The sequence below is a fragment of the Manis pentadactyla genome, chromosome 5, assembly GCF_030020395.1.
Source record: "Manis pentadactyla isolate mManPen7 chromosome 5, mManPen7.hap1, whole genome shotgun sequence".
Classification (NCBI taxonomy): Eukaryota; Metazoa; Chordata; class Mammalia; order Pholidota; family Manidae; genus Manis; species Manis pentadactyla.
Genome location: NC_080023.1, coordinates 136,174,075 through 136,201,228, shown reverse-complemented (window position 1 = coordinate 136,201,228; position 27,154 = coordinate 136,174,075). Strand labels below are relative to the sequence as shown.

At 38.4% G+C, this 27,154-nt stretch overlaps 1 protein-coding gene across 4 annotated transcripts in view; it reads left to right on the top strand.

Moving 5' to 3' along the window:
* The window catches only part of MACROD2 (mono-ADP ribosylhydrolase 2), a 2,035,411-nt gene that overhangs the window by 1,818,338 nt on the left and 189,919 nt on the right, over nt 1-27,154 (top strand). For all 4 annotated transcript variants that reach the window (XM_036892150.2, XM_036892149.2, XM_036892151.2 and 1 more), the window contains exons 9-10: nt 8,481-8,562; nt 26,161-26,202. In XM_036892150.2, the coding sequence (XP_036748045.2) occupies nt 8,481-8,562; nt 26,161-26,202 (124 nt within the window). The remainder of the gene's footprint in view (nt 1-8,480; nt 8,563-26,160; nt 26,203-27,154) is intronic.

Below are 27,154 nucleotides of genomic sequence, written 5' to 3'. Positions count from 1 at the left end.
AAATGGCCTTTCAGCATAGTAGAAAGAAAAACGCCTCCAATGTTCTCTATCTGCCTCATACTTCTCCTTGACCTGTTTTAAAGATTAGGGTAGAAAGAAAGGACTCGCCAAGTGAATAGTCATTGTATCTCTATGCCAGCTCTGTGCTAGGTATTTCAGGTACTTTATGAATAATAACTTTATGAATAAATAGCCAATGTTTATGGAACATTTACCATATGTCAGATCCTTGGTTAGGCATGTTACATAGACTATTCTATGTAGCAGGATTCTAAGATTCTCCCAAGATGCCTGTCTGGTATATACACACCTTCTCCCAGTTATTCAGATAACCTAGGTGCTACTTTGAAGGGATTTTGCAGATGTAACTAAGGTCTCAAATCAGGTGACCTTAAGTTAGGGGGACTATCCAGGTGAGCCTGACCTAATCACAGGAGTCCTTTAAATCTGGGTCTAGAGGTCAGCTGTGGAGGAAATCAGAGATTCAAAATCCAGAAGGATTTGACATGCTTTGGCTGGCTTGAAGATGGAGGTGCACATCTGAAAAGTAAGACAGGTGGCTTCCAGGAACTGAGAATGATCCCTAGCCACCAGCCAGCAAGGAAATGGGACTTCAGTCCTGCAACTGCAGGGAAATATTCTGCTGACAAGAATGAGCTCAGCAGTGGGTTTCTCTCCACGGCCTCCACACAAGAATTCAGTCCAGTTGACATCTTGATCTGACGCTTGTGAGAGCATGAACAGAGAACTCAGCTACCTCATGCCAGACTTTTGATCTATGAAAATGCAAGCTAATAAATAGGGGTTATTTTAAACCACAGTGTTCATGGTAATTTGTTGTGCAGCAATAGGAAACCAATACACTGACCCCCACAAGGTTGATGTCTCCATTTTAAAGATGAGGAGACTGAGTCTTCGAAAGGTTAAGTGACCTGCTTGAGGTCACAAAGTTGGCATGTGGTCAGATACATATTGGAACATAGGCAGCTGGTCACAGGGAGGTGAGCGGGTGTGGGAGGCAGATCCAAGATGCCCCCCAGACGCCTACCCCCTTGTGGGCACACCTCATCTGGTCTTCACCCCTTCCATGTGGGTGGCACCTGTGAATATGATGGAGCAGTCGCCCTCTGGATTAGGCAAAAGAGGTTTTTGTAGATTTAATCAAGGCATTTAATCAGCTGGGTTCATTAAAAGAGAGTGTCCTGGTGAGCTGACCTATTTAGGGGCTCTTAAAAGGAGTCTAGAGGTTGGGGATGGAGAACATCTTTGAGACATACTCTGGTTGGCCTGGAAGAAAGAAAGAAAGCATCCGTGTCCTGAACTGCCTTTCAGGGCTGCAGGTGCGGTGGCCTCCAGAAGCTAAAAGCTGTCCCTGATTGATAGCTGAGAAGAAAACGGGGACTTCCATCCTTGAAATGCAAGGAACTGGTTTCTGCCAACAACCTGAATGAGCTGGAAGAAGACCCTGAGCCTCAGGGAAACCTTAACTGCAGCTTTTGATCTGTTGGGCTTAGACGTTTGACCTACCTACAGAAACTATGAGGCAATGAAATTGGTTGTTTTAAGCTGCTAAATTTATGGTTATTTGTCATGCAGCAACAGAGAGCTAATACACTGGGAGAAGGGGCAAATGGCTCTCCTTTACTCTTCTTGAAGGGAGAGAAGGGACTTGGACCTAGGTGTCCCAACTTCTTGTTTTTGTTCTTTAATTAATCAATAGTGACCATTATCCCTTGGTTAACACCATTTACTCTTGTTTACTGATAGCACTGAGCAAGCTCCAGTTGTCCTGGTGTTCTACCCTTCTCAAAACCTGTCCTTATACAATTTTGATACTTAAGTCCTGAAACGTAATCCATATTAGCAGCAGCCACTGTTTTAGGAAGACAGCCCAATATCCACGCCTACAGTGGTGAAGCTGTTGGTTTTTCTTACAGAAAGTCTGAGACGTCATTCCTATTTCCTCTCAGGCTATTTTTGTACAGGAGAGTCCTCCATCAGTGCTTAGTGAATGCAGTATTTGCATGCACACCAGGTCTTTGAATGTTGGTCATTTGCCATCAGGGAAGCAAATTACATTCATCAGAATCTGCTCATTCTCCCAGTATTGCTGAACACAGGATAATCGTGGCTGTGTCACCTGCCTCTGCCTGGTAGCTGTGAAAAGGGAGGTCGGCTGCAGAGATCCCTTACCTGCTTCACTGTGTAAGCCTCTTCAGGGGCAGTGGACATGATCTAGAAAAGATTGATAAGACTTATGCCATCATTTTTATGGAGCATAAAACCCCAACTGTGAATTAATGGATATCTTGGTGAAGAAATATATCTTCACTCCTTCATGCTTCTATCAGTGAACTACAGCGGGCATCAGTGGACATACATGGAGAGATCGCCTTTAGAAGGTCAACTTTGAAAGGACTTTTTTGACCTCAAAGCCAATGAAAATAGATTTTTGATTGTTGGCCAAGACAACAGTAACAGAAGACTTTCAACCTTTAAAAAAAATTCTTATTGAAGTATAACATACAGAAAAGGATAGATCTGAAGTACACCTCTTGATGAATTTTCACAAACTGAACGAATCCACGGAACCAGCACCAGATCCACAAACAAGGATCCCAGATGTTCTCCACTGTCCCTTGTCATTGATCCTCCATCCAGAGTAGTTGCTTTACTAATTTCTAACACCCCAGGTGGTTTTCCCTGTTTTTGAACTCAACAGAAATAAAATCGCCCAGTGTGTACAGTTTTCTTGATTCTTTTACTCATTGATACGTTTGTTTATATTACCATGTCTAGTTGTAAACTTTCTATCCTTGTTGATATGTAAAACCTCAGCATATGAAAAGATCAAAATTACTTATCCATTCTACTATTTCAGGCATTTAAATAGATTCCAATTTGAAGATATTACAAAGAGTGCTATGAACATTATGGTACTTGTCTTTCTGTGAACTTACGTGCACATTCTGCTGGGTGTCTACCTAGGAGGAGACTGCCAGGTCACGGAGTAGGTGCTGATCCAGCTTAGCAGATGCTGCCCCAAACTTTTCCAAAGTGGTTGCACTGATTTTTACTTCCAAAAGTGGTATATGAAAGCTCTTGTTAGTCTACATCCTTGCCAAAACTTGCGATTGTCTTTTTGTTTAAAAAAAAAAACAACTTTCTATAAAACTTTTGATACATCTTAGCTCACAGTGGCATCATTGTTTCTATTGTGGAACTAATAAGCACCCTATAGGAAAATAGTATGGGGCTCAGGAGTCATTGTAGTCAACATAATATCACTGGATGAGACAACAGCTGGTAACAAGAAATGACTCATGCCCTTTACATAGCTCTTCTCTACTTTGCAAAAGCACCCCAGTTGCCTCTATAATTCTCTTCTTAAGTTTTCTGTCAAACATAAAGGAAAGTCTACCTCCCAGGGAAGTTATTTTTTGGTTCTGGGACTAAAACACCCTTAAAAAATATCTGTCATATACTTATATTTTAGTCGAGTCTGTTGGCCTAAATATACATACTCTGCAAGTATCTATAGAGCTCCTATGATGCACTGGTGAGACAAAGATGAGCACCACCTGAATCCTCATAAGCTTCTAGTTTAAGGTATAATGAGGACTATCATGAAGTTGTTAATTCTTAAAAATATTAATGCTGCCTTTTGTATTATTTGCACTTATCTTTTCGCCTGAGGACTTATCTAAGTTTACTGGCAACATGTTCCTCTAAAAAAAGAAGTCCAAGTCATTTCAAGCACAGAAAGTTGCTCTAACTACAAAAGAGTGGGGGCCCACTTTAAGAAGTTCACCAAGAAAATAGTCTAGAACCAAAAAGAAATTCATCTTGAAAGAAGTAATTGAAATTTGAGAAGCCTTGTCAGGTCACACACCTACAAAAAGGATCACTGTTATTACATTTTCCCTTCATTATGCTCCTCCCTATGATATTCAATGAAATGACATTAAAAATTATATCAGTTGGGGTTTAATCAGTGAAGCACAGCCTTGTGAGTGATATGAATAAGGGATTTATTATAGGGATTAGATCTTCTACAATTGTGGGAGAAATTTGGGAAATAAATGTCCAGAGTGGGGTGGCTGGCTGAGCAGAAAAAGAACATCTATCTAGGACCCGTGAGAGGAGCTGGTGAAGAAGTGTACAGGAGGCCATTACCTCTGCATGTGACAAGGCCTGGAGTAGGTCAGAAGGACAGGCGGTCAAAAAGCAGGAAAGAGGTGGTCAAGATGCAAACTATACACAAAGTGGAAGAGAGCAAGGACAAAGTGGAGCAGATTGGAACCCACAGGGATAAACTGTCACATGCATCTGCCCCTCACTGCATGGAACCCCAAAGCTGCGGGGCCCTGCAGAAGTTGCTGGTGTCTCACAGCAGAGCTACGTGGATACCTGGCCCAGGATTCAGAGAACCAGAGGCAGGAGAACCAGTGGGACTTGGAGAAGCTGTGGGCCCAGCTGCTGCCCACACTCAAGTGAGCCAGCTGGTGAGCAGCAGTGCGCATGACCGGCCCAGAGCCTGACATCCTACACCCACCTGCCTAGCGCAATGGCTGCAGATGCACGTCAGCCCTCAGAATCTCGTGGAAATTTCTCTGTGGCCAACCCTAACAGAGACCCATTCCAACAAATGTGATTCCAGCTTAGCTAACTGACAAACTACAAACTACCAGGTTAGACTATAACTGATATATAAAGAAACTATAGAGATGATACAATTCATATGATTCATAATTCATTCATCTTTTCTTTATGAAGACCTTAATACTAGGGACAGAAAGATGATAGCTTTCCCAGTGTCACAGAGCTAGTGATAGGCCTAGAAACTCAGTCCCAAGTGTCTCCATCAGTGTGATGTCACAGAGAACACTGGAGATTAAGTTAATGCACCTGAGATTTTGCTGCTAAATAATTGTTTGGCTTTGAAGAAAAAAAAAATCACTCAATTCTTGATTCAAGTTTTCCTATGAGAGAATGACACGCAGGCCAGGCCCAGCAAATTGAAGGTGCTCAGTTAATACCTGAGGAGCAAATGAATAAAGGTACTTTTGCAAGAATGGCGATTTTATAAAATTGTCCTATTGCTCAATATAAAAGAAAAATTGAAACCGTATTCCCAAGCCTCAATTGTGAGCATTCTAATATATTCTCATGAAGTGTACCTGGGCCTAGTATGGATTACCCAGGCCCTTCCTCCTCTGCACAAGTCAGATTTCCAATCTCTCAGCCACATAGTGATTAGACTTTCTACACTCTTCTTGTCACCTCCTTGTGGCTTCTACTTGATCCTTTCAGTCTGAGCTTTTCAGCAGGAGCCCAGAACCACACTGGTGGACAAGCAAGAATTCAGAAAATGTCAGTAAGAAGAAACTGGAAGTATATCAGATTTCTACTTAGAGATTTCCATGTTTTGCTCACAAATCTGCAAATTGGGTGGAGTTCAGCAAGAACCACTCATCTCCACTCCATGGGGCTCCAGGGGAGCTCAAAAGCTAGGAGCTGAAATCATCTAGAGGCTACTCACTTTCAGCTAAGGTTATTGGCCAGAACTTTTCTACATGGATTCTCCATGTGGTGTCTCTGCTTCCTCAAGGCATGATGAGTTGGGTGCAAGAACAAGTCTCCCAAAAGGAACGAGTCTCCCAAAAGTATTGCCTTTTATGACATTGTATCGGAAGTCACATAGCATTTCTGCCAGTTACAGGCACCCCCAGATTCAAGAAGAGGAAATACAGAACCTACTTCCCAATCAGAGGAAAATCAGCAGCACATTCCAAGAGCCTGAGGGACTGGGTACCTCACTGTTAAAGCCATCTTGGAAAATGCAATCTACCACAAGCAGTGATCAATACTCATGATGAGTTTATAAACACATAGCTTGCCAACTAAGTGAGTGCTTGGCCAACAATAACCCCAGAGAATATGTTTATGCACATACATAAATACACGCACATATGCACACATAACACGTACTTGGCAAATGAGGGTTTTTCTCCGTTTCAACTTGCTTCCAAGATATTTCCAGGGTTAAGCCTAAGGGTAAGGGCAGGGAACTGGGCCACTCAATTCATTTAAAATAAAAGTACTTTTCCCTCATCATCTATCTTCTCTCTGGGAAAATAAATCAGGCTGCTGAATTCTGGACCCATATCATTTCCATGGTAACAAAGCTAAAGTGCTAAAAGGTGGATTATAATTATTTGCAATATTTAAAAAATCTGTATTTAGTCTGTGTGGTGTTTAAAAGTGTGCTTACTAGCAGTGAAGACCATTACCATTAACCTTCTCCAGTGCAAACACACACAAACATGCACATGTACACTCATACAAGCAACATAAGTGCTTAAAAAATCACATGATTTGTACTACATGACCATAAAAATAGGGAGAAATTAATGAAAAGAAGACTTTCCAGCTTGGTCTTCTTAGATCTGCTCTGAGCCAAATTTTTTTGTTTTGATTTTGAACTCAATTAGATGGTTTTAGAAATAATCTTACCATTTGAAGCCTAGAGAAAAAAAAAAGGCAACCATCTTAGGTACAGAAGTGAGAATAATTACAGTGTTTAGAAACGACAATATCAGTACAGGAGGAGAGAGTAGAGAATGTCTAATATGGAGTCTTATTTTGAATGTAAAGACTTAAAATTATGAATATTTCAAATATACAGAAAAGTATAGAAAATATGAAATCTATATACCTACCTACATAATTAAGTTACTACCCATTTGCCATATTTTTTCTCAAATCTTTTTTTTTCTAAATAAATAAAATATTGACTATTCAGCTAAACCCTTACTTATCTTTCCCTTTACCTTCCCTCCCCAGAAATCATTATCCTGAAGCTCGTGTGACATCCCTATGTACCCGTCTGTATATTAGTGCTTATCAGTGAATCCGTACACTGTTGTATCTTTGTGCTTTAAAAAGTTGCATACATGGTATCATAGAGTATATGTCCTTTTGTAACTCGTTTATATTGTTCAGTATTATGATTTATCTCTAGCCGCAAAGCATAAACATGCCATAGGGAAAGTGGAGATGAACACAAAGTATTGCTCAGATAGTTAATCATTCATTCAACTAAATTTATAGTTCACCTGGGAGGTATGTTGATGGTGATAGTTTTTGCATTTTTGAAAATGTTAATGAGATGCAGACAGGAAAGGACAGAAGAAACTCAAGTGAATACAGGGGTGCTGTGCTGGGAAAGCATGGTTATTTGTACTCCAGTCCTTCCATTTCTATAGACCAGGTGCTTTCTCTACTTATAATCCACCCTATGGGGGCAGTTACTGGGGCTGCATGGTCTTTTGGTAATTGACTCTCCCGCAGAAGTCCAGTGACCACCCAGGAGCCTAGACTTGTGCAGGGATGAGGGAGCCACATCTCTGAGCTTCCATCAGGGAACTCTGGTGATTTGTTATGTCCTAGCCATCCCTCTCCCCCTCCCACCCATCTAGATTTTCTTTACTACTGGGAACTTTGGACTTGGCTAGTGTGAATCTGAACCCCACAGGCTGAGAGAGCTCAGGAGCCAGGTGGGTGGCATCCATTTGGCCTCTCTCGTGTCCTGCCATGTGCACACTCTACTGCCATGATAAATCCCTACTTGAAGTTCTGTTCAATTACCCATTGCAAGTTGATAGATTGAGTAATTTTTAACTTTTTTGTAACATTGCTAAAATAAAGGAACTGAAGGAGTATTTTTCAAAGCAGGGATTTGAGTCACTGATTTAATATCAGATATATGTGAGCAATTACGCATACTCCATCTCTTCTTTCTGTTTATCCAATTACTTTATGAATGTCTCCAAGAAACTCTTTACATGCAGAAGCTCTCTGAAAACAGAGAAAAAGGGACTGCCACACATATTTTACTTTTGAGGTGGCATTTACTTATTCAATAATATCTACCAGGTAGGATTATATGGTCACTCTCAACTATTATCTTTTATTTCTGTTGAATTTTCAAGTATGTTAAGCTAAAAGTGACTTCATGCAAATCAAACTGCAAGAAGCCTTTCAGGCCATATTCAAACACTAACAGGTTTGATAAATATATTTCTCTAACAAAGGTAGGACAAAGGGCTCTTTCTCTACTCATGCACTTCATTGTCATTCTGCTGTTCACCCCTCGTGTGGCTGTTTTATAGGACATAAAGTCTAGGTATCCTGTTGGGATATCCGATCTTATTTATAGCTTGCTGCAAAGTGGCTTATTGTCATTTATTATTTCTTATTTGATTTATATAACATCTTTCTACCAAAAAGCCCATGGGATTATTTACATAAAGAGTACACACACACACTTGCACTTCACTTATTGCTGTCATGTAGTTAGCAGTACAGCACCAAATTTCTGTGGGAGGCTTTTCGGTTTGTTTTTGTTCCAAGACCATGTTGTGGGAAGGCAGTCACCCTATTTCCATTCACTTTGAGTGTTTATCATTTGTCTCTAGGTGGATCGGATCATCTTCTGTGTCTTCTTAGAAGTTGACTTCAAAATCTACAAAAAGAAAATGAGTGAGTTTTTCCCTGTAGGTAAGTAAACCAATTTATTGCCTTTGGAATTTGAGGATTGAAAAAGCTGAGGCGTCACTTATATTTCTATTTTGTTTTGCATCTTGAAGGCTTCATGACTGTGATCTCCATGCACCAGTTACCCCTGGTAATTTGTGTCACAGTTTATAGGAACTCAAGAAGGTGACAGGAAGTCTAGACCCCTTTGTCCCATGAGGTCATTGTGTTTGTCTAGGGGAAGTCAGTTAATCTCCTGGTCTCAGTTCCTCATATCAAAAATGAGGGGTTGGACCAAATGATTTCTAAAGACTCTTCTTGTAGTTGTAAACTGCATAATCTGTGATTTCCCACACTTATAAACTGCCCAAACCTGTGCCTCCATCCACCATATTCAACACCTTTCTTGGGAACTGTGAGGAGCCCTTTTATATTTGTAATCAGAAGTCAAAGTATTCCTGATAGCATCCCTACTGCCTCTAATTTTCTTAGCCCAAATTCCCATGACAATAGTAGCACTTTCTAGGGCAATCTGAGAAAAGTAGTCATTCATCCTATTTCACATTTCTTTTGAGAATGTAAGCAGAACCTCAGGGTTATTATAGAACCTTGTATAATAGATGTACATTGATTGGGTGTGCCATTAGTTGGATTTGGTTAATTTGAGTATTTCCCCCTACCATCCCTCTTCCATCCTGTGAGGGCAGAGGCTAGTTTAACACCTTATTATCGTTGTGGTGCCATTCAAGTCACAGTGCCTGAAACACTTCCTCAGCTACTGTGAGAACAGCTTCCAGGAAACTTCAAGCTACGATGAACATTACTGGTGCCTGCTTTTAGAGAATTTTCTGTTAAGGTTTTCACATCCATCTGAAGTGGCTTTTCATGTAACTGCTGACTGGCCGCTAGGAAGGAATGAGTTGAAGGTCCTGGTGCCCACCCCAATCTAAGCAGTTTTCAGAGCTACCCAATAAAGAGGATGCCCCACCTGCAGATCAGAGTAGGAAGTGGGCAGCTGTCAAGAACAGTACAGAAAACTGCTAGAGATGTTCAACTTTAAGTTCTTGAGTTGGACTAAGTTCTTCTGGGTAATTTGAAGTCCTTCTTTCTAATTGTGTAATGGAAAGGTGAATCTGCTAAGCATATTTAATTTGGATTGGATCTTCAACTACAGTATTTTCCTAACTAGAACATCATGTAAATTTGGAAGAACCTGTGTGATGAAGAGGATTATTAGTGTGAATTTCCTTCTTTTCTCCTCCTACCTCTCTCTTTTTTCTCTTTTTTTTTTTTACCTTTTTTCATTTTTTTCCTTTCCTCATTTTTTAAGCAACTCAGTGTTTTAACGAGTTAAAACATACAATAACTATTTAATAAGTAGTTGTTATGAGTTGAATTTAACAAATCCTTGTCCCCATAATGTGCTGGCTGTTTTTCCTGTTTCAGTCTCCTTGTTTCACCCTTTACCTTTGTTTCCTGTGTAACCACAGTGAGCTGATTGTGCCTGCATTTTTGCATTTTTAAGTATTCTTAAAGGAAATGTTCTTTCAAGTAAGAAATATGACTTGCCACGTATGATGCAAATATTCTCATGTCTTGTCAGCGCAGCATATTTTATAAGATGGTATACATTTTGAGAGGTTTAGAAATGATGACACAATATTCATTTTCATGTCTTCTAAAACGAAAACTTGTTTTCAGTGTAACATCTGATAAAAATAATTGCATAAGTATGATCCATTGATATTAAAACAAATTTATCCATCAGCCAAGCCAAAAATCACACTACAAGTTTTAAAAAATGGGACAGTTTTAGTGGTCTAGAATGTATTAATAACTCTGCAAATAAATTACTGTTTGAAAAATTGCTACTCTAAATAAATTCAAAATGCATCTTAGTAGTTAAGCAAGTGAAATAATAATAAAATCATCCTCAGTTTCACATCAGTGCTTTGAATCATAGCATGCTCACAAAATTACTTCCAATGCATATTTACAATATTAAGTACATTTTTTACCTAAATGTCAAAATCCTCCAAAACTGTTGAGTATTTCTGCAAGGCCAAGGCATCAGCCGTTTATAAACTCTAAATATGCAGTATGAAGAAAAGGGGACCTCTAATGGAACATGTGACTGTTAATACAGATGATATACATTATCTGTCCATAATTTGAATTCATGGTTAATTCATAACCATACCATCTTTGATTGGAATATAATTTTTCTGACTTGCCATATATTCTACTTTTTCAGAGGATTTCTATCTAGTCTTCTTAGCCCTTCTTTTTGTAATAATGGTAATAGTTTAGAAAAAAAAGTCATTTTGTGTTAAAATAAATCTCTGTGTTTTAGGGTAATTTAATCCCATGTCTTTAAATTTCATAATCAGAAATCTGAAACAAAATGTGTGATAAAACAATACAGGTTAAACCAGGAAAGATCTGAAAGATACAATACATACACAACTGCTCCCAAATATTAAGCATAAGAATTATAACTAACATTTATGGATTGCTTTCTGTCACCAGATACATGGGTCTAACCAGTTAATCTTCATGATAACTCTAAGAAAGTAAGCATTATATATTAACCCTACTTTTTAGATATGGGAAATGATGCATACTTGAGAAAAAGGAGACATATAGCTTGGAAACAACAGAGCTATATTTTAAATTTAAATATTTTATATTTTAAAATTGAGAATGGTATTTGTCATTGCACAAATAGTATTAGGCTAGTTTCCTCAGAGCATCTTCAGAGAGGGGTAGGTTCAACCCTAGGATGCATTTAGAGCTTGAGAAAGTCTCATTCCTAATATTATTTGCTGCCCATCATTTTTCCAAGCTTCCATTGTTTTAGTGTCTATAAATGTCCTCATGGAACCTCTTCTCATAGGAGTCAAATTGGCACTTTACTATGGATCTCAAAGTCAGATTCTATCCAAATCACCCAATCAGTGTGGTGCTTTTCCTTGCAGGTGAGCAGTGAAGTGTTCACCAGGAAGCCAGAAGGCCCTTCAGCAGGACCACAGGGGGAGATAGAAAAGTGCTATGTGAGTTTGCTAGGGCTGAAACAGAGCACCACAGATTGGCTGGGCCAACAACTGAAATTTATTTTCTCACAACCCTGAAAGCTGGAAGTCCAGGATCGAGGTGTCAGCTGGGGTGGTTTCTCCTGAGGTCTGTCTCCTTGGCTTGCACATGCCACCTTCTCCCTGTGGTGAGACCTGTCCATGAGGTCTTCCCTCTGTGTCCAATAGCATCAGTCACACTGGATTAGGGCTGACACTAATGACCTCATGTAACTTAATTACCTATTTAAAGAACTATCTCCAAATGCAGTCACATTCTTAGGTCCTCGGAGTTAAAACATCAATATATATATTTTGGAGGACACAACCCTGCCCTAACAGGACCCATCATGGAACTGCAGTAGGAACCTCAAAGGAAAAAATGAAAAGCAGCAATTTTTTTCCAACAGTTTTGTATCTTGCTGTAAGTGAAACCCATATGACTTTTTTCTTCCAGATGTATTCTTTGGAAGTCCAGTGTGGCAGGTTTATGGAATTACCATACACTTCAGTTGCAAATAATTTATAGTTACAGTGTACCATTACATGGCCTAGAGCAAATCATATTTGTATGATTCAACTCAGAAATCTCTTTGTTCTGTACATGAAAAGGTTTGTATTTTTCAGTGTGTAGGATTTATGGCGTGTAGCTTTCACTGATTTGGAATATGGAAGCCAAATTTTGTATTAGAGCTAAATCCTAGTAGAGAATTTAAGGATATTAATTTTCCTCCCAATAGCAATGCCACATTTATAGTTTAGAACTATATCAAAGAAGCCTGATGTTAGAAACTTGAGAGATATCATGATCAAACCCCTCCTTCCCCCACTTTAGGGAAAGCCTGTATTGTTTCCTGCAGAGATTCTCAACTAGGGGTGATTGTGCCCTTCAGAAGACATTTTGAGAGTTTTGTTTTTCACAAGCAGGGAAAGGGAAGGGCTACTGGCATCTAGTGAGTGGAGGCCAGGGGTGCTGCTAAACATCCCATAATGCACAGGATGCCCCCCCACCAGAGTTACCTGGCCACGGACGGCAGTAGTGCAGAGGAGGAGAAGCCTCTCTTACCCTTCAGGCCACTGAGGTAGACTTCGCCTTTGGACTGAGGTCTGCCTGCTGACATCTTATCCAAACTTCTCTGGCTAGTTGTATTTGGAACCTGTGTCCTCAGCCTGACATCTGGCTTCCTAGATTCATGATCCCCTCCTTGTCTAGACTTCTTGGTCTGCTCTCTCTCCAGTTATTCTGACTACAGATACCTGTCTGTTAACCATGTTAACCTCTTTCCCCAAATCTCTGGTTCTCCCAGCCCCAAACCATTTATTCAGTGCTGTGCATCACTCCAGTGTATCAGTCTCAGAAAATATAATTAAGTGTTATATAGGTTTCACACACCTCATGAATAAGTGTGGAGGTACAGGCTAATATACAGAGCAAGGAAGAAGAGTTGACTGTTACCTCTATATCCCTCAAGCAAAGCTTACTGCTCTGGCTAAAAGTTTTCACTTTTATCATTGACCATTGGTTTAGTGACCATTGGTTGATAAAATTACCTTGTAAGTTCACATATATGTTTGGATTTAAGAAATCCTCAACCCCCAGCCAGTATCCAAGCTCAACTGATTTATTCACAATGAAAACACCTATGACTAACAATTTATCCATTTTCTCTTTATATTATAACATTTTATTTTTAACCCTATGGCAATGAAATTTGTTAATTTTTTCCAGCTAGGAAATTTATATAGCACATACACAATACTTGTGTCAACTTATCAATAGTTAGTTAAATGTAATATATATATATATTTCTTTTTTTTTTAATAGTAAACCACTTTTTTAAAAAAGTAGCTAGCTGAGAAAATGGTAAGATAGAATCCAGGATGCAGATATGCTCATCCCAAACCTACCTCTTGTTCTAAAAGGAAGATTTGCTTTAGACAGAAATTCTATTCATGTGTATGAATGAACCTAAAAAGATATTTGAAAAAAATCTTTAAAAAAAAAGACTGAAATTTTCCTGTTTTTGATAGGCATAACAAAACAATGAGCCAAGTGAACCACTAATGTTTTGGGGGTGTTTCTCAAATGCAACATAAATGGATAAACATTATAAAGTTACAGGAAGTTTCAGTTCTTTAAATAAAAGCATGGGAAATGGTATACACATTAGAAAAAAACATAGCTAATAAGAATTAAAGTACCAGAAGATAAAATTAATATTATAGGAATTATAAACCTACTAGAGATGTTTTTGGCCCTAAATACAGATTTTTTTGTTGTACATAATAATACTTGAATGAAAAGTCAAAGCTAAGTTAAGTTTAAAAATTATACCTTGGCAACCTGTGAAGTATTTAAACATATCTCAATGGCTGGCTAAATTGCCTTAGTTTTATTTAAATGACAGAAATGCCATTAAATTATTTTATTTGAGTATGTAGACATATTAGGTCTCATGCTTTTTACCTTCTTAGACACAAATCACTATAAAGAAAATATTAAATTTAGATTTTGATAGTTCTTGTCACAACTTTTAACATGTCATTATTTTCCAAACAAACAAATCAAGAATCTCCTCAATCTGGGTCCAATTATTTGACCTCCTCAGAGTTTTCTAAACATGAATTGGATGTTACTGATATAAAAACATCTTTCATTTATTTTCCTGACCATGTTTTTCTGTCATTTATTTCTGTCTGTCTAAATTATGCACACTCTTGCAAGGCAGCTCCAGTGGGATTTTTATTTTTTTATTTCTTTTTTGACCTCTTTATCTTGTCTTACCAATGAAAAGGTAAGTTTGTGGGGAACAGAACCCATTTCTAACATTCCATTGCATTTCCATGATCTGGAAAATTTCTTAATATTTTGTAGGTATTTGTTAAAATAAATTTTAAAAAACTACCATGAGCTTAAGCTGAAGCACTATTTAACCCAAAGTCTCTGTAAAAAGTCAAAATTTTTCCCAGAAACCATAGCTAGATGGAGGTATAGCATTTTTTTAAATATCTTTTTCAGCTTCCATATTGAGGAAAGTATATTTCTCCAAATTTTTTTTTAAATTGTCTTCTGACAAATGGGCATGATATTTATTTTTTTAATTTTACATGGATCTACTCTTTAAAAGCTAACAAGACATAGTATTCATGTTATTTCTTCTTCATCTCTCACTTCTCACTGACTTTATAAGTTCTCTTATCTAGTGTCATACGTTATCTTTCTTTCAATCAATCAATCAATAATATATTATATTTCTATTATGTGCCCAAGGCTGCATTCAAGATACAGTTCTTATAACATTCTTGAGAGGTGAATATAATGCAAAACAGTGGGGAGACAACATTAGTAAATAAAGCAGTATAGTGTTGTAGGGCCATGGTACCCAGGAATCCAGAGGCACATATGTATGAGGACCAGGGTAGCTGGGATAAGTTTTATGAAGAATGTGGCACTTCCAGTAATCTTTAAAGGGTGAGCAGGAGCGGAGAACTGATGCTAAGTGCTATGTAAGTGACAGAGAGGAAGAAGGACAGTTCAAATGAAAGAGTTTATGTAATAAATATGCTTATATCCAATTTGTGAATCCCTGACTCAGAAATGTTGACATCATCACCATGTAATAAGCAGTTTGGGCTAAGAGTAAGTCTTTGAGTGAGTGTTTAACATGATGGTTCCTATATTTAAGAAGGATTAGTTCAGTACTGACCTAGAGACTGATCTTCCAATAATATGGCATAGGTACACCATCCACTTTTATTGGCTTGGTAGTGAACAGACGCTGGAGGAAGCTCAGTAAATCCCCACAGTTACACACTTGGGTATTGCTGACCTCAAAGTCCTCCTCTATGCAATTCTTCTTCCCATAGCAATCCTGAAATATGGAAAATTGTTTGAAACTAGCTTTTATCTGCTAAAACGAAGCCATATATTATCTATTTGCAGTAATAATACTAGAGCTTCTGAAAAGCTAGTGTGCCTCCAGCTATATAGCATATACACATGTCCTTACCTGCTTCCCAGTTTTCTAAGAACAATAATGATCTTATCATTGGTGCCAAGTAACACAAGGGTGTCATCACCTGCTATGGTTTGCTTTCCTCTTGTCATGTCAACACAATGATCAGAAGACAAAGCTTCAAGGCAGTATGGGTGATGGGGTAGTGAAGATCTGAAAAAGGTAACCAACAGCTAGCGAAGAACTCAACAGAGTCAAAAGCCTGTATGTGCAGGGGAAAAACATTGGATTGGTCATCATGAGAAATAATTTCTATTCCTGTGACAGCCACCTCACTGTGTGTGACTTTGTACATGTTGCTTAACCTTTCTGTGCTTTAGTCTCATCATGTGCATACAGTAATGGGCCAATTCCAAATAGACTAAATAACAATGTAAATGAATATTTGGAGAGATGTCTAGACCAAGCAACATAGATTTTAAAATACTCATGTTTAGTTATTACAATTTTAAAAGGAGGTATTTCAATTATTGTGAGCATCTTTTAAAATATATATATATATATACACATATAACTTCTTATGACAAAAGTAGTACAGATTTGTAGTGAAAAACACATAATCAGAAAGAAGAAAATATGAATTATCTCTTGTCCCACAATTCAGAGAAGAATTAGATTGTATTGTTTACTATTTTAAGTCTTTAAAAATGAAAAATATGAACAACTTGCTGGTTGTCACATACCACAAATTATGAACATTTTTTACATGTCATTATATATTCTTCCATAACATAATTTTAATGGACTCAATGTTTACCTAAAGACATATTGCTGAACTGTGGAATTTTTATTGCAAGTTATTCTCTATTTGGTTATAAATAACACTTAAAAAAATCTTTATAGATAAATATTGGCATGTATCCACAACTTTATTCAGAATACTTTTCTAGAAGTGGATTTATTTTTTCAAAGTACATAGAAAACTAAGACAATTTTTGTAGTAATTGTCAAATCACCCACTGTGTTGTAGCACTATGGGTAACTATCATGTTCTGAACAACTGAAGGGGTCACCATTCCTGGAATCAAAAACGTGAACATCCACACCTTGCATTAAGCAACCTGAGTGTCTGAGTCTGTTTGGGATGTCGTAACAGAATACCATACACTGGATGGCTTATAAACAACAAAAATTTGTTTCTTACAGTTCTGGAGGCTGACAGTCTGAGATCAGGGAGCCAGTATGGTTGGGTCCTGGTGAAGGTCCACTTCTGAGCGGTGGATGGCTGTTTTCTCCTTGTATCCTCACTTGACGGAAAAAGAGAGCTCTCCAGGGTCTCTTTTTTAAGAGCACTAACCCCATTCATGAGGATTCCACCCTTCGCATTCCTGTGAGCACTATAGGAGAGTTTACTTTTCCCCTTCTGGTCTAATTACCACCCAAAGGCTCTACCTCCTAACACCATTACATTGGGGTTTAGGGCTTTAACATATTAATTAGAGGACAGGGACACAAACATTCAGTTCATTGCACTAAGTTTACATTCCCCTGAGCACTATATGAGAGTTTACTTTTCCCCCTATTCTTTCTCATGTAGCACATTCTCATTCTCAGATGTTATCACTTTTATACTTGAAGTAAGTAATTAATGGATAATAATGTGTCTTCCCTCTATTACTAGTATGGATTATCCTTTCTATCAGTTATGTATTGTATCTCCAAATTTCTTATGTGAAATTGCTAATCATAGCCTTTGCACATTTTTACTATTTCACTTTTTTACTAATTAATTTGTAAGAACACTTTGTATATAAGGTTATTAATCCTTTCAAATATATACTGCAAATAGTTTCCCATTTTGTCACTTGTCTTTGTGATATTATTCTTCAATAAACAAAATAATGAGGAAAGGTTGAAAGACAAAAGATGAAAGAAAAATGTAAATAATAAGGGGAGAAAAGAATGGAGGAAGGAAAGAGAGATGGAAGAAGAAAAGAATGAAGGTTTTAAAAAAAGAACCTCTTTTTATAAGAGAATGAAGTTGAAGACTAAAAAATAAAAAAATGACCTTTATTTTAAGCCCATACATTTATACATACACAATAAGAAATCACTTTATTTCTAAATATAATTGTTATTAGTTCTACACTTCAAACACTTTTTTTTATGTAACACAATCTGCCTCCTGATTTACAAGGTATGATAAGAGGAAAAATGCCCTCTGCTCAAAGATGCCCTAAACCGCAGAAACTTGAATATGTTAGGTTACATTACAAAGAGGAAATGATTGCAGATAGAATTAAGGTTGCTAAGAGATGACCTAAAGATAGGGACATTGCCCTGGATTATTTGGGTGGGGCCAATGTAATCATAGGACCCTTAAAAATCGGAAGAGGGAGACAGAAGAAGAGAGTGGGGGAAATGACGACAGAGGGCGTTTGCAGACATGCAGCACTGCTAGCTGCAGAGAGGGAGAAAGGGGGCCACGAGCTAAGGAATGTGGCGGCTCCTACTAGCTACATACGCCAGGAAACAGATCTTCCCCTAGAACCTTCAGAGAAGAATGCAGCATTGCTAACATCTCGATTTTAGCCCAGTTAGACGCACCTCAGACTTCATGCCCACAAAACTGTAAATTAATGAACTTGTGTTGTTTGAAGCCACGAAATGTGTGGAAATTCACTGTGGCAGCACCAGTTAACTCACAAGTTATCCTTAAATAAGCAAAAGAAGCAAGAAAAACTGCTTACCCCATCTGCCTGGTTCACTTTTTTTCCCCCACATGGCATATTCACTGTATAGAAAAAGCTACAGAGTGAAAGAATTCAGAATTTTCTTTAATTCTTAATATTTACGGGGACTTGGCACATTTGTGCACATTTGTATACTTTTAAAGTGCAGAGCACATGGGTGTTTAGAATTATACAAGATGTTTTCTCTGACATAAATGAGTTGACTGCCTTCTTAGGAAATGGGTGCTAACCATTTCCACTTGATGGGCCTCAAAAGCTCCAAACACATTTTGCCTTCAATGAAAATCCAGTGAAGTGTTGCTGTAACCAAGCAACCCCAAAGCAGGAACAAGCAGCAGGCATAGACAGAAAGCAATCTGTCCCTTCAAAAGGGGTGCATGTGCAATGTGTGTAGCAAATGCTTATAAGCAGCAGAACAAATAAAGACCTGAGGACATGAACCTTGACTAAGTAGAGTTTGATCTCATTAGGCAGTTCTGTTAAAGGTAAGCCCAGTGCGGTGTGGAGAAAGGAGCATGCTGTAGGCATCCCTACAGTGATCCCTTGCAAAGTGCACTTGAAACACCCTTCGAACGTTCTGGGTGGACTGGTTTCTGTTCTTTAGTTGAAAACACTGAGGCAAATCAGGAAGAAAAAAAAAAGGCCTTTGAGGAACAATATAGAATCAAATAATAATATGATACAGAGGTAAGAGTAAAGATAAAAATAAACAGAGTAAATGAAATCCTCCAATCTATGCTTCCTCTTTAGGTATGGGCCTAACTTCCACTCTTAACTACATGTCCTTGAAAAGTTGTCTGTCTCCTTCACTTGCCATTCACTTCATAATCTGCAGCAATCATGCAATTATCTCTACCTCCGCTCTCGCTGTGGAGATTATCAGAACCTCTTTGATGGGTCTGGTATGGTTACAGAACCCAGTGCCTAGGTGATCACATGGTTTCACATGACCCTTTGCAGCCCTTAGCTTACTTGACTGGGCAGACAACATCCTGTTGACTACTCTGTCCTCTACTTCTCTTCCTGCCAGCCCCACACTCCCCTGTTCACAGGCCATCTCCAGCTGTGAGTGCGTCAGGCAGGCATCTCCAACTCAACATGCCTAAAACTCAATTCAAAATCTCCCCAACCCCATCTTTCCTCCTCCTCCTCCTGAATCCAAATCTCAGTAACTGGTGCCATCATGTGCCCAGTTGGCCAAGCCAGAAGCAGTAGACCCATGTGGTTATCTAAGCACTGCCTTCTAGTGATTGATTGATTTATAAATTAATGAGATTTGCGTGCTCTTCTGGTCAATGGCCAAGTAGAAAAATAAAAAGTTGACTTTTTTTTTTCAATTCCTCCTACCCCTGTCAGTTGCCCTGCAGAGGGTGATTTAAGCAATTTGTTAGATTCAATGAGCCCAGGTTTTCAATTTAATGGTGGGAGTCCTACTCAATGAGGACTTCCCTTTATCAGCTATTCTTCACTCGGAACTTGTGCTTTGTCGAGAAGCCATGAGGATACCAACATCTTCCATATTATAGGGAAATCTTGAAAATTTTGGAACACTTTATTTTTGTTAATAATATTTCCTTTCACTGTGAATGCATATGGCTCCTAGAAGCTCTTGGTTATGAAATATTTCTTTTAAAAAAAAATAAGGAATACAAAGAAGCCTGTAGTAAGAAATTAAGCTTTAAGAGAGAGGACCTGGGTACATGAAATAAAAGCCCCAACAAGATCATTGTAATTATTCTTCTTGACAGAGCTGCAATTTGTGTGGATGTCCCTGAAGTTCTGACAAGGGATTGAATGAGCTAGTTCAGGTACCTATCCTGTGTTTTCCCTTGGGAATAGGGAAGCTGCCTTAGTATCCCATGAGAGTAACTGTCTCCTTCATAACGCATTCCTTTTTCCATGCAGCCCATGTGAAGCTAGTGTCCTGGCCATGGGCTGTGATATCCCTGCCATCCAGCTGCATGGTAGATGGGTGATGTCCAACACAGAAGAAAGGGTGTATCTTATGTAGAGAATAACCGCTCCTCAGTTGACACAACCAGGTGGTGTGGGCGCCCCTCATCAGCATCAGTGTTGCTTAGACATCACAAGTTAGCTCAGCTTAGATCTCCCAAAAGCAAGACCTCCATTGGTTTTGAAAGATTCTTCTCCAGCACACAGATACCAGTACTTTAGACCAGTGGTTCTCAAACTTCAGCTTGCAGAATCACCTGGAAGGCTCATTAAAACAGAGGGCTTGGCTCCTTCTCCAGAGCTTTAGTGGAACCTGAGGATTTGCATTTCTAACAAATTCCAAGGTGATAAAGATGCTGCTTGTCTAGAAACCGTGCTTTAAAGTTCCATAGGGTTTTGTAATCTGTTTTTATTCTTCTTATGTCCTCAAAAGACTGCATTAATTATGGGGACTCTAGATAAAGGAGTAAGGCAAATCTCAAGTCATTGCAAGATCCATGGTGTACTTTGTTTTTCAAAGACATGTGAGATTATTTGTTATTGCTAAATGAGGTGCTTCTCCAAAGACAGGTATTTGATTAGGACAATAGTCTTTCATATTAACTCTGTCTTCCACTAAAGACGGTGAAATAGGTAGTATAGATGTCAATGTAGGTTAGAGACTTCCTTAAGAAGGCGTTTCTGAAGGGCATAAAGCTGTTACTGAAAACTGGTTATTCATGGAAAACTAGCTGGTTTTTACACTCATTTTTGATGGAAATAAAAACTTTAGCCATATATGTATGTTTTATGCAGAACTCAACAGTCTGACAGAGAGTGATGCAGTGAGAAAAAACAGGATCCACGATGAAATTAATATCAAAGAAGCTCCCTTAGATGAAATGAAGCCTTAGCTACTGGGTGGTCTCTGTCCAGCAAGGAAAGGAGATTTTCTGGAACAGGCATTTCTGAACACACAGAACAATACTAAAGGCTAGGTTGTTCCCTGTTTTGAAATGGTATTTGTATCACTTTGGCTAAGAACCTTTTATTTCATTTTTGTCCTCTAACAAAGAAGTATAATGCTTGAAGAACTGTGAAAAAGGGCAGCAGCTCTGTGCCCACGCTCCATCAGTCTCCTAACTGCTTCCAGATTTTGAATGGCATGACTCCCTATCTCCATAGGCCATCTTCTTCTTTTATATATTGTCTTTTTTGGTTTCTGGTTTTGTTAGAAAATTCTTGCTAGAAATTTGCTATATAAATATGGTTTAAGTGAATATTGTATAGAATAATGTCAAACTAATGTGGATTTTATTAATAACAGTATGTTAATCACTGCAGACTAAAAGTACCCTATGCACGATTTTAATATAAAAAATACAAAAATAGTAAGGCATGCATTTTGTACTTTTTTAGTAAATTTCTCTCATGAAAAAAATGTTATCTCTTCAAAGATGGTATGTCATTTATCTAGTCACCCAGTAATTTTCAAGATAAGTTTAATGCTTCAACTTGATTCTCCAGAGAAAAAGAACCAGTAGGATAGATATAGATAGATATAGATATAGATATAGATATAGATATAGATATAGATATAGATATAGATATAGATATATAGATATAGATATAGATATAGATATAGATATAGATATAGATATAGATATAGATATAGATATAGATATATAGATATAGATATAGATATAGATATAGATAGATTTATGAAATAATTGGCTCACACACTTATGGAGGGTGACAGATGCCAAGATCTGCGGTCAGAAAGCTGAGCCGCAAGAAGCTGATAGCATAGTTTCAGTAGGAGTCTGAAGACCTAAGAACAAAGAGAACCAATGGCTAGTTTCAGTTCAAAATGCCTGCAGGCTTAAGACCCAGAAAGAGATAATGTTTTGGTCTGAATCCAAAGGTAGGAAAAATCCAATGTGTGAAAGTCAGCCTTACACTTAGTGGACAAAGCCTCCCCACATTAGGAAGAGCTGTCTGCTTTACTCAGTCTGCCGATTCAAATGTTAATTTCATTAGGAACATCCTCACACACACACACCCAAAATGTTTGACAAATGTCTGGGCACTCTATGATCCTGTCACATTGATACATAAAATGAACCATCATATCCAGCATGGAAGCCCCTTCCCTTCATTACCTATAAACAGAGCAGATCATGTTACCCGTAGTTCCTCCTATAACACCTCCTTTCAGCCATTCAGAGCAAGTTTTATTTCCTTAAAAGCATCTTGGCTATTCACACCCATGTGTTTTCACAGCTGCTCTTCCCTCTGCTCAAGTGTGATTACCCCTGTCTTGGTTTGGGTCCTCTGGAAAGCAGAGTCTGAAACAGAAATGCAAGAGGAAGTCATTTATTTGAGAGGTGATCCCAGGAAACACCAGCAGGGCAGTGGGGAAGCAGGTTAAGTTATAAACTCATTACCACTGGACCACTGGGGCTCTGTCCCAAGGTTGGGGTGGGGTGTTCTGAATTAGCCTGAAAAGGAAAGGAGCTGAAGAATTTATGTGCAAATCCTGTCAGTCACTTGTGAAAGGCTGCCCTCTGTGGGGGGTGTTTTTCCCTAACATTTCTGGAGTGGGTGGGCTCTAGCAACTCAGAGAGGCCCTCAGGCAAAGAGACCTAGGGGCTGGTGGGTGGTAGTCAGGCCGGCAAACACAGAAGTGTGGAGGAACCAGAGGTGTAGGCAGGGCACCCACATCAGCTGGGAATGTACTGCAGCCTTGATTTTCCCCCAGTTAAGCCCAGCTCACCCTTTAGGACTCAGCTGATGCCTCACCTCATCTCTTCTCAGAACCTTCCTAGGCCTTCTCTCTGATTTAGCTTTCTCTTGTCTGTTTTCCAATAGAACCTCTGCTTACCTGCATCAGAGAATCCGTTACTTCCACTTCTGATTGCTGTTTTATTTTTGAAACTACCCACTTCTTTGTGAGCTCTTTGAGGGGAGGGAATATCTACTTGTATCTTCAGGGCCCTTGCATAGTTCCAGCAGACGGTGCTGGTCAAAAAATGGTTAAGCAGTAAAAGTAGTAATAGTAATGATATCATAACAGTAATAGCCAGTATTTATTGAATGCTTATTCTGTGTATGTACTGTATATGTATTACTAACTCTGGAAGGTTGGTACTTTTATGATCCCTATTTTCCAGATGAGGAAGCTGATGTATACATTTACATAATTTGCCCGAGATTGCACAGCTTTATGGTTCTGCCTGGAAGTGTGCCCAAGCAGTCTGGATCCAGGTCCTAAATATACTCTTAACTACTGTATGAATAAACGAGTGAGTGAATGAACAAATGAATGAACAATACCACCAAGTCTGATCCTTTAATACCTGCGGGACATTCTGGGAATGATGCTATCAGTTCAGTCCATAAAGTTCAAATATCAACTCTAATGTCCATTTTCCAAAAATCCTTCCCAGGATCCAAGTGGAAGCTTCTACCCCTCCTCTGACACCTTTTGTAATGGCTCTGCCTGTTCTCTACCGTAGTTCAAATTTATGCATATGTCTTAGTTTCCTTACTAATGAAAAGTTTCTGGACAACTGCTTAAGTGCTTGATTCACCTTGGCGTTTTCTATTCCCCCAAACACAAAACCTTGTACACAATGGACTACCAATGAGCGTTTGCCAGAAGGACAGATGGACACATGGTAACAAGCAAAGAGACTGTTGATTCTTTGTCTTTCTCCAGAAACTGAGGAGACTCTTTTTCATCCCACTCTAAGATTTCAGATAATCTGTTATCATAGAGATGGTTTGAAATATTTTAGATGGTTCTGGAAAACAAAATTCTGTTTAATTATGTTAAGTTCAGGAAACAATTTGTAACATTTTGATAATCATTTGGTTAGAAATTATATTTCTAAGAAATAGATATTTTTCCTCTCAAAACTGTATGCATAGAAAGAATGAAAGAAAGAAATTATGCAGAAAATCACTAATGTTTCTAACAATTTGAATGGAAGAAAATTGACTTCTTTAAAAGTTAGCTATAGTCATCAAGAATTACCTTTCTAAAACCTCAAAGTAAATACATTTTCCATTTCCACTGACTAATATATCTTTAATCTCCATTAGTAATTAACACTTAGAAGAATATCATGCTGAATAAATTTGGCCAATAAATGACTACATTGTAAAGCGCATGTCCAGGAGGAAGTTATAAGTCTTTACTGAGTCCCTGTTGCTTGCAACCATCTTATAAATATGCTGCCTAATATGTAGGAGATACGTAGGAAATACAAACACAAGAATTCTCCAGGTTGACTAATAAAACCTTAGAGAAAACTAAAACAGAAATAACAACAACAAAAAAGAACTCCGAAATTCAAGTCAGTAGAAACTTCTGAATTTATTCTAGTGTATAAAATCAATTGCATTAGATGCCAGGAAATGCAAAGAGACATAAGACATGCTCTTTGCAGGATTTATTAATTATTTTAATTCTAGGGATAGGCATATGGAAAACAGATATGTTAACAAGTAACTAGACTGTAGGATTTGATGGTAATAATAACTAATATTTAGTACTTGATGTTTCAGTCATTTAATCCTTACAACAGTTTTGTGCAGGAAGTATTATTATCATCCTATTTTACAGCTGATGAACCCAAACTCAGGAACGCTGGGTAACATCTCCAAGGTCACATGCCTGGTAAATGAATGGGTGGAGGAACCAGGATACAGACCTAAGCCCAGAGGTCCTTAAAGTTGATACTCAGAAGGCATTAAAAATAAGAACATGAACGAGAACACTATTCACTCAGACTCGGTGGAGCAGATGCTGTGGTCCTTCAGGTTGGCCTGGAAGGAGAAGAGAACAGAGATGGAGAGAGACATTGCTTCCAGGACTGAGGCAGGTAGAGGCAGGTAAAGGAGACCTAAGAAAATAGAGAAGAGTCAAGTGTCTGCATGGCGATAGAACAGTGCAGATGAAACTGAGAAAAGTGGTCAGAACCAGGTATTGTTGGTCTTGAGAGTTACTCCAAAATCTAAGCTTTTCTCATTAGGCTGAGAGGAGTCACTGAATGGTCCTGAGGCAGATCAGAGCTCTATTTTAAGACTGATTTGGCAGCAATGTGTTAAAGGAATTGGAGTCAGAAAGAAGAAAAGACCACTTAGGAAACCACAAAATAAAGAAGGCAAATGACACTGATAGATGAATCTGGGTTGAAATATGTGAGTAGAGAGGAGAAAACCTGGAAAAAAGACAGAATTTGGCACTGCTTGGATGTGAGGAACATTCAAGGAGAAGAGATGACAACACAAAAATTTCCAAAAAGCAAATAGGTCATCGGAAGTGCAGAGGAAGCACAAGTCCTTGTCCAGTTAAAGGGGATTATGCTGGGCAATGAGATGAGCGGAGCTAAATGGGACTGGAGCAAGTGGTGGGGACACTTGAAAGTACACGGTTAAAGGTTTGGATTTGCATATACAGCAAATGTGCACGTTTGTGGTGTAAGGAGCGGATATTGTCAGTCTACAACCAAATTGTGATGCCCACATTTCTCAGTTATTCAAGGTAAATATGCATACCTTTAATAAATGCTGAAAACATGGCATTTAAAGTCTTTCCTTTTTATTTGAGATGACCGAAGTGTCCGTGCATCACTTTTATAAGTAAAACATATTATTGTATATATAGTTTATTATACATATATAATAATTTTTAAAAGGAAATGTAAACCCTGGTTATTAAGTTGTGCTTTAATGTATACACTGCCTTCCTAATCTAGCATGGTAATATAAGACAGCAGAAATGAATAATTCAACTCTTTTTCCTACTCTTTTCCTTTGTGTTTTTATTAATCAAATTGGAGAATTTTGGTGTTTCTAGCTTTCATGTGAGCTTCACTTTGTTTTTTCTTAATTTTTTAATAGATGGTAATAAAGAAGAAGATGTTGACATGAAAGAAGATTCAGGTACTGAATTTCTGATTTTATTAGTAAAAGATAGACCAGGATCATTTTGATGTTTATGTATACTTCACCTTTATTTCGGAGACAAATAAGGTTAATGAAATAGAAATGTATGGTCATAAAATAAGGCAGTAGCTGTGCTAACTCCTTTGGCTAGTACAATTACTGTACTTTTACTGTACAGTAATATTAAACAACATTAAACTTGACTTTGAGCTTCCTGACAGCTTAAGTAAAAATGGAACATGATGTTATCATTAACAGACTTGTGTAGCATATCACCCTCAAAACTTAGTGGCTAAAACAGTTACTTATTATGCTCATATATCCTGTGGGTCAGGATTCAGACAGAACACAGCAGGGGTGACTTGATATACTGCTCTATGAGGTTGGAGACCTCAGTAGGAAGATTCAACAGTGAAGGACTAGAATCATCTGCAATTTCATTTACTTACACATCTGGTTGTTGATTAATATCAGCTATCAGCTGAGACATGACCGACAGTTTTCTGAAACACCTATGCATGGCCTCTTTGTGTGGCCTGGGCTTCCTTAAAGCACAGCAGCCAGGTTCCAAACTGGTTTCTCTGGAAGAATGAGTGGGCCAGAGGGATCTGTACCCTTCTTTAAGACAGCCTCAGGAGTCCCATAGAGTTACTTCGGCCAAACTCTTTTCTTTAGAACAGTCATTCTCAAGCCCACCCAGGCTCAGGGGAGAGAAAGTAGACTCAGTCTTCTGATGGGGAGCAGCAAGGTTCTGCAGAGTGGGTAGGACCTGAAAAATTTCTGTGGCCATCTTTGGAAAATACATTCTGTACATAAAATATATTGCTTTTATGGTCAGAAACTAAGATGCTTGCCTACTTGTCAGTAAAGAGCAGTATTTGATGAGGGAAATCTAGAGGTTAAAACCATTGGCTCTGGCCTGAGGTGGCCACTCAATATATGGTTGGTA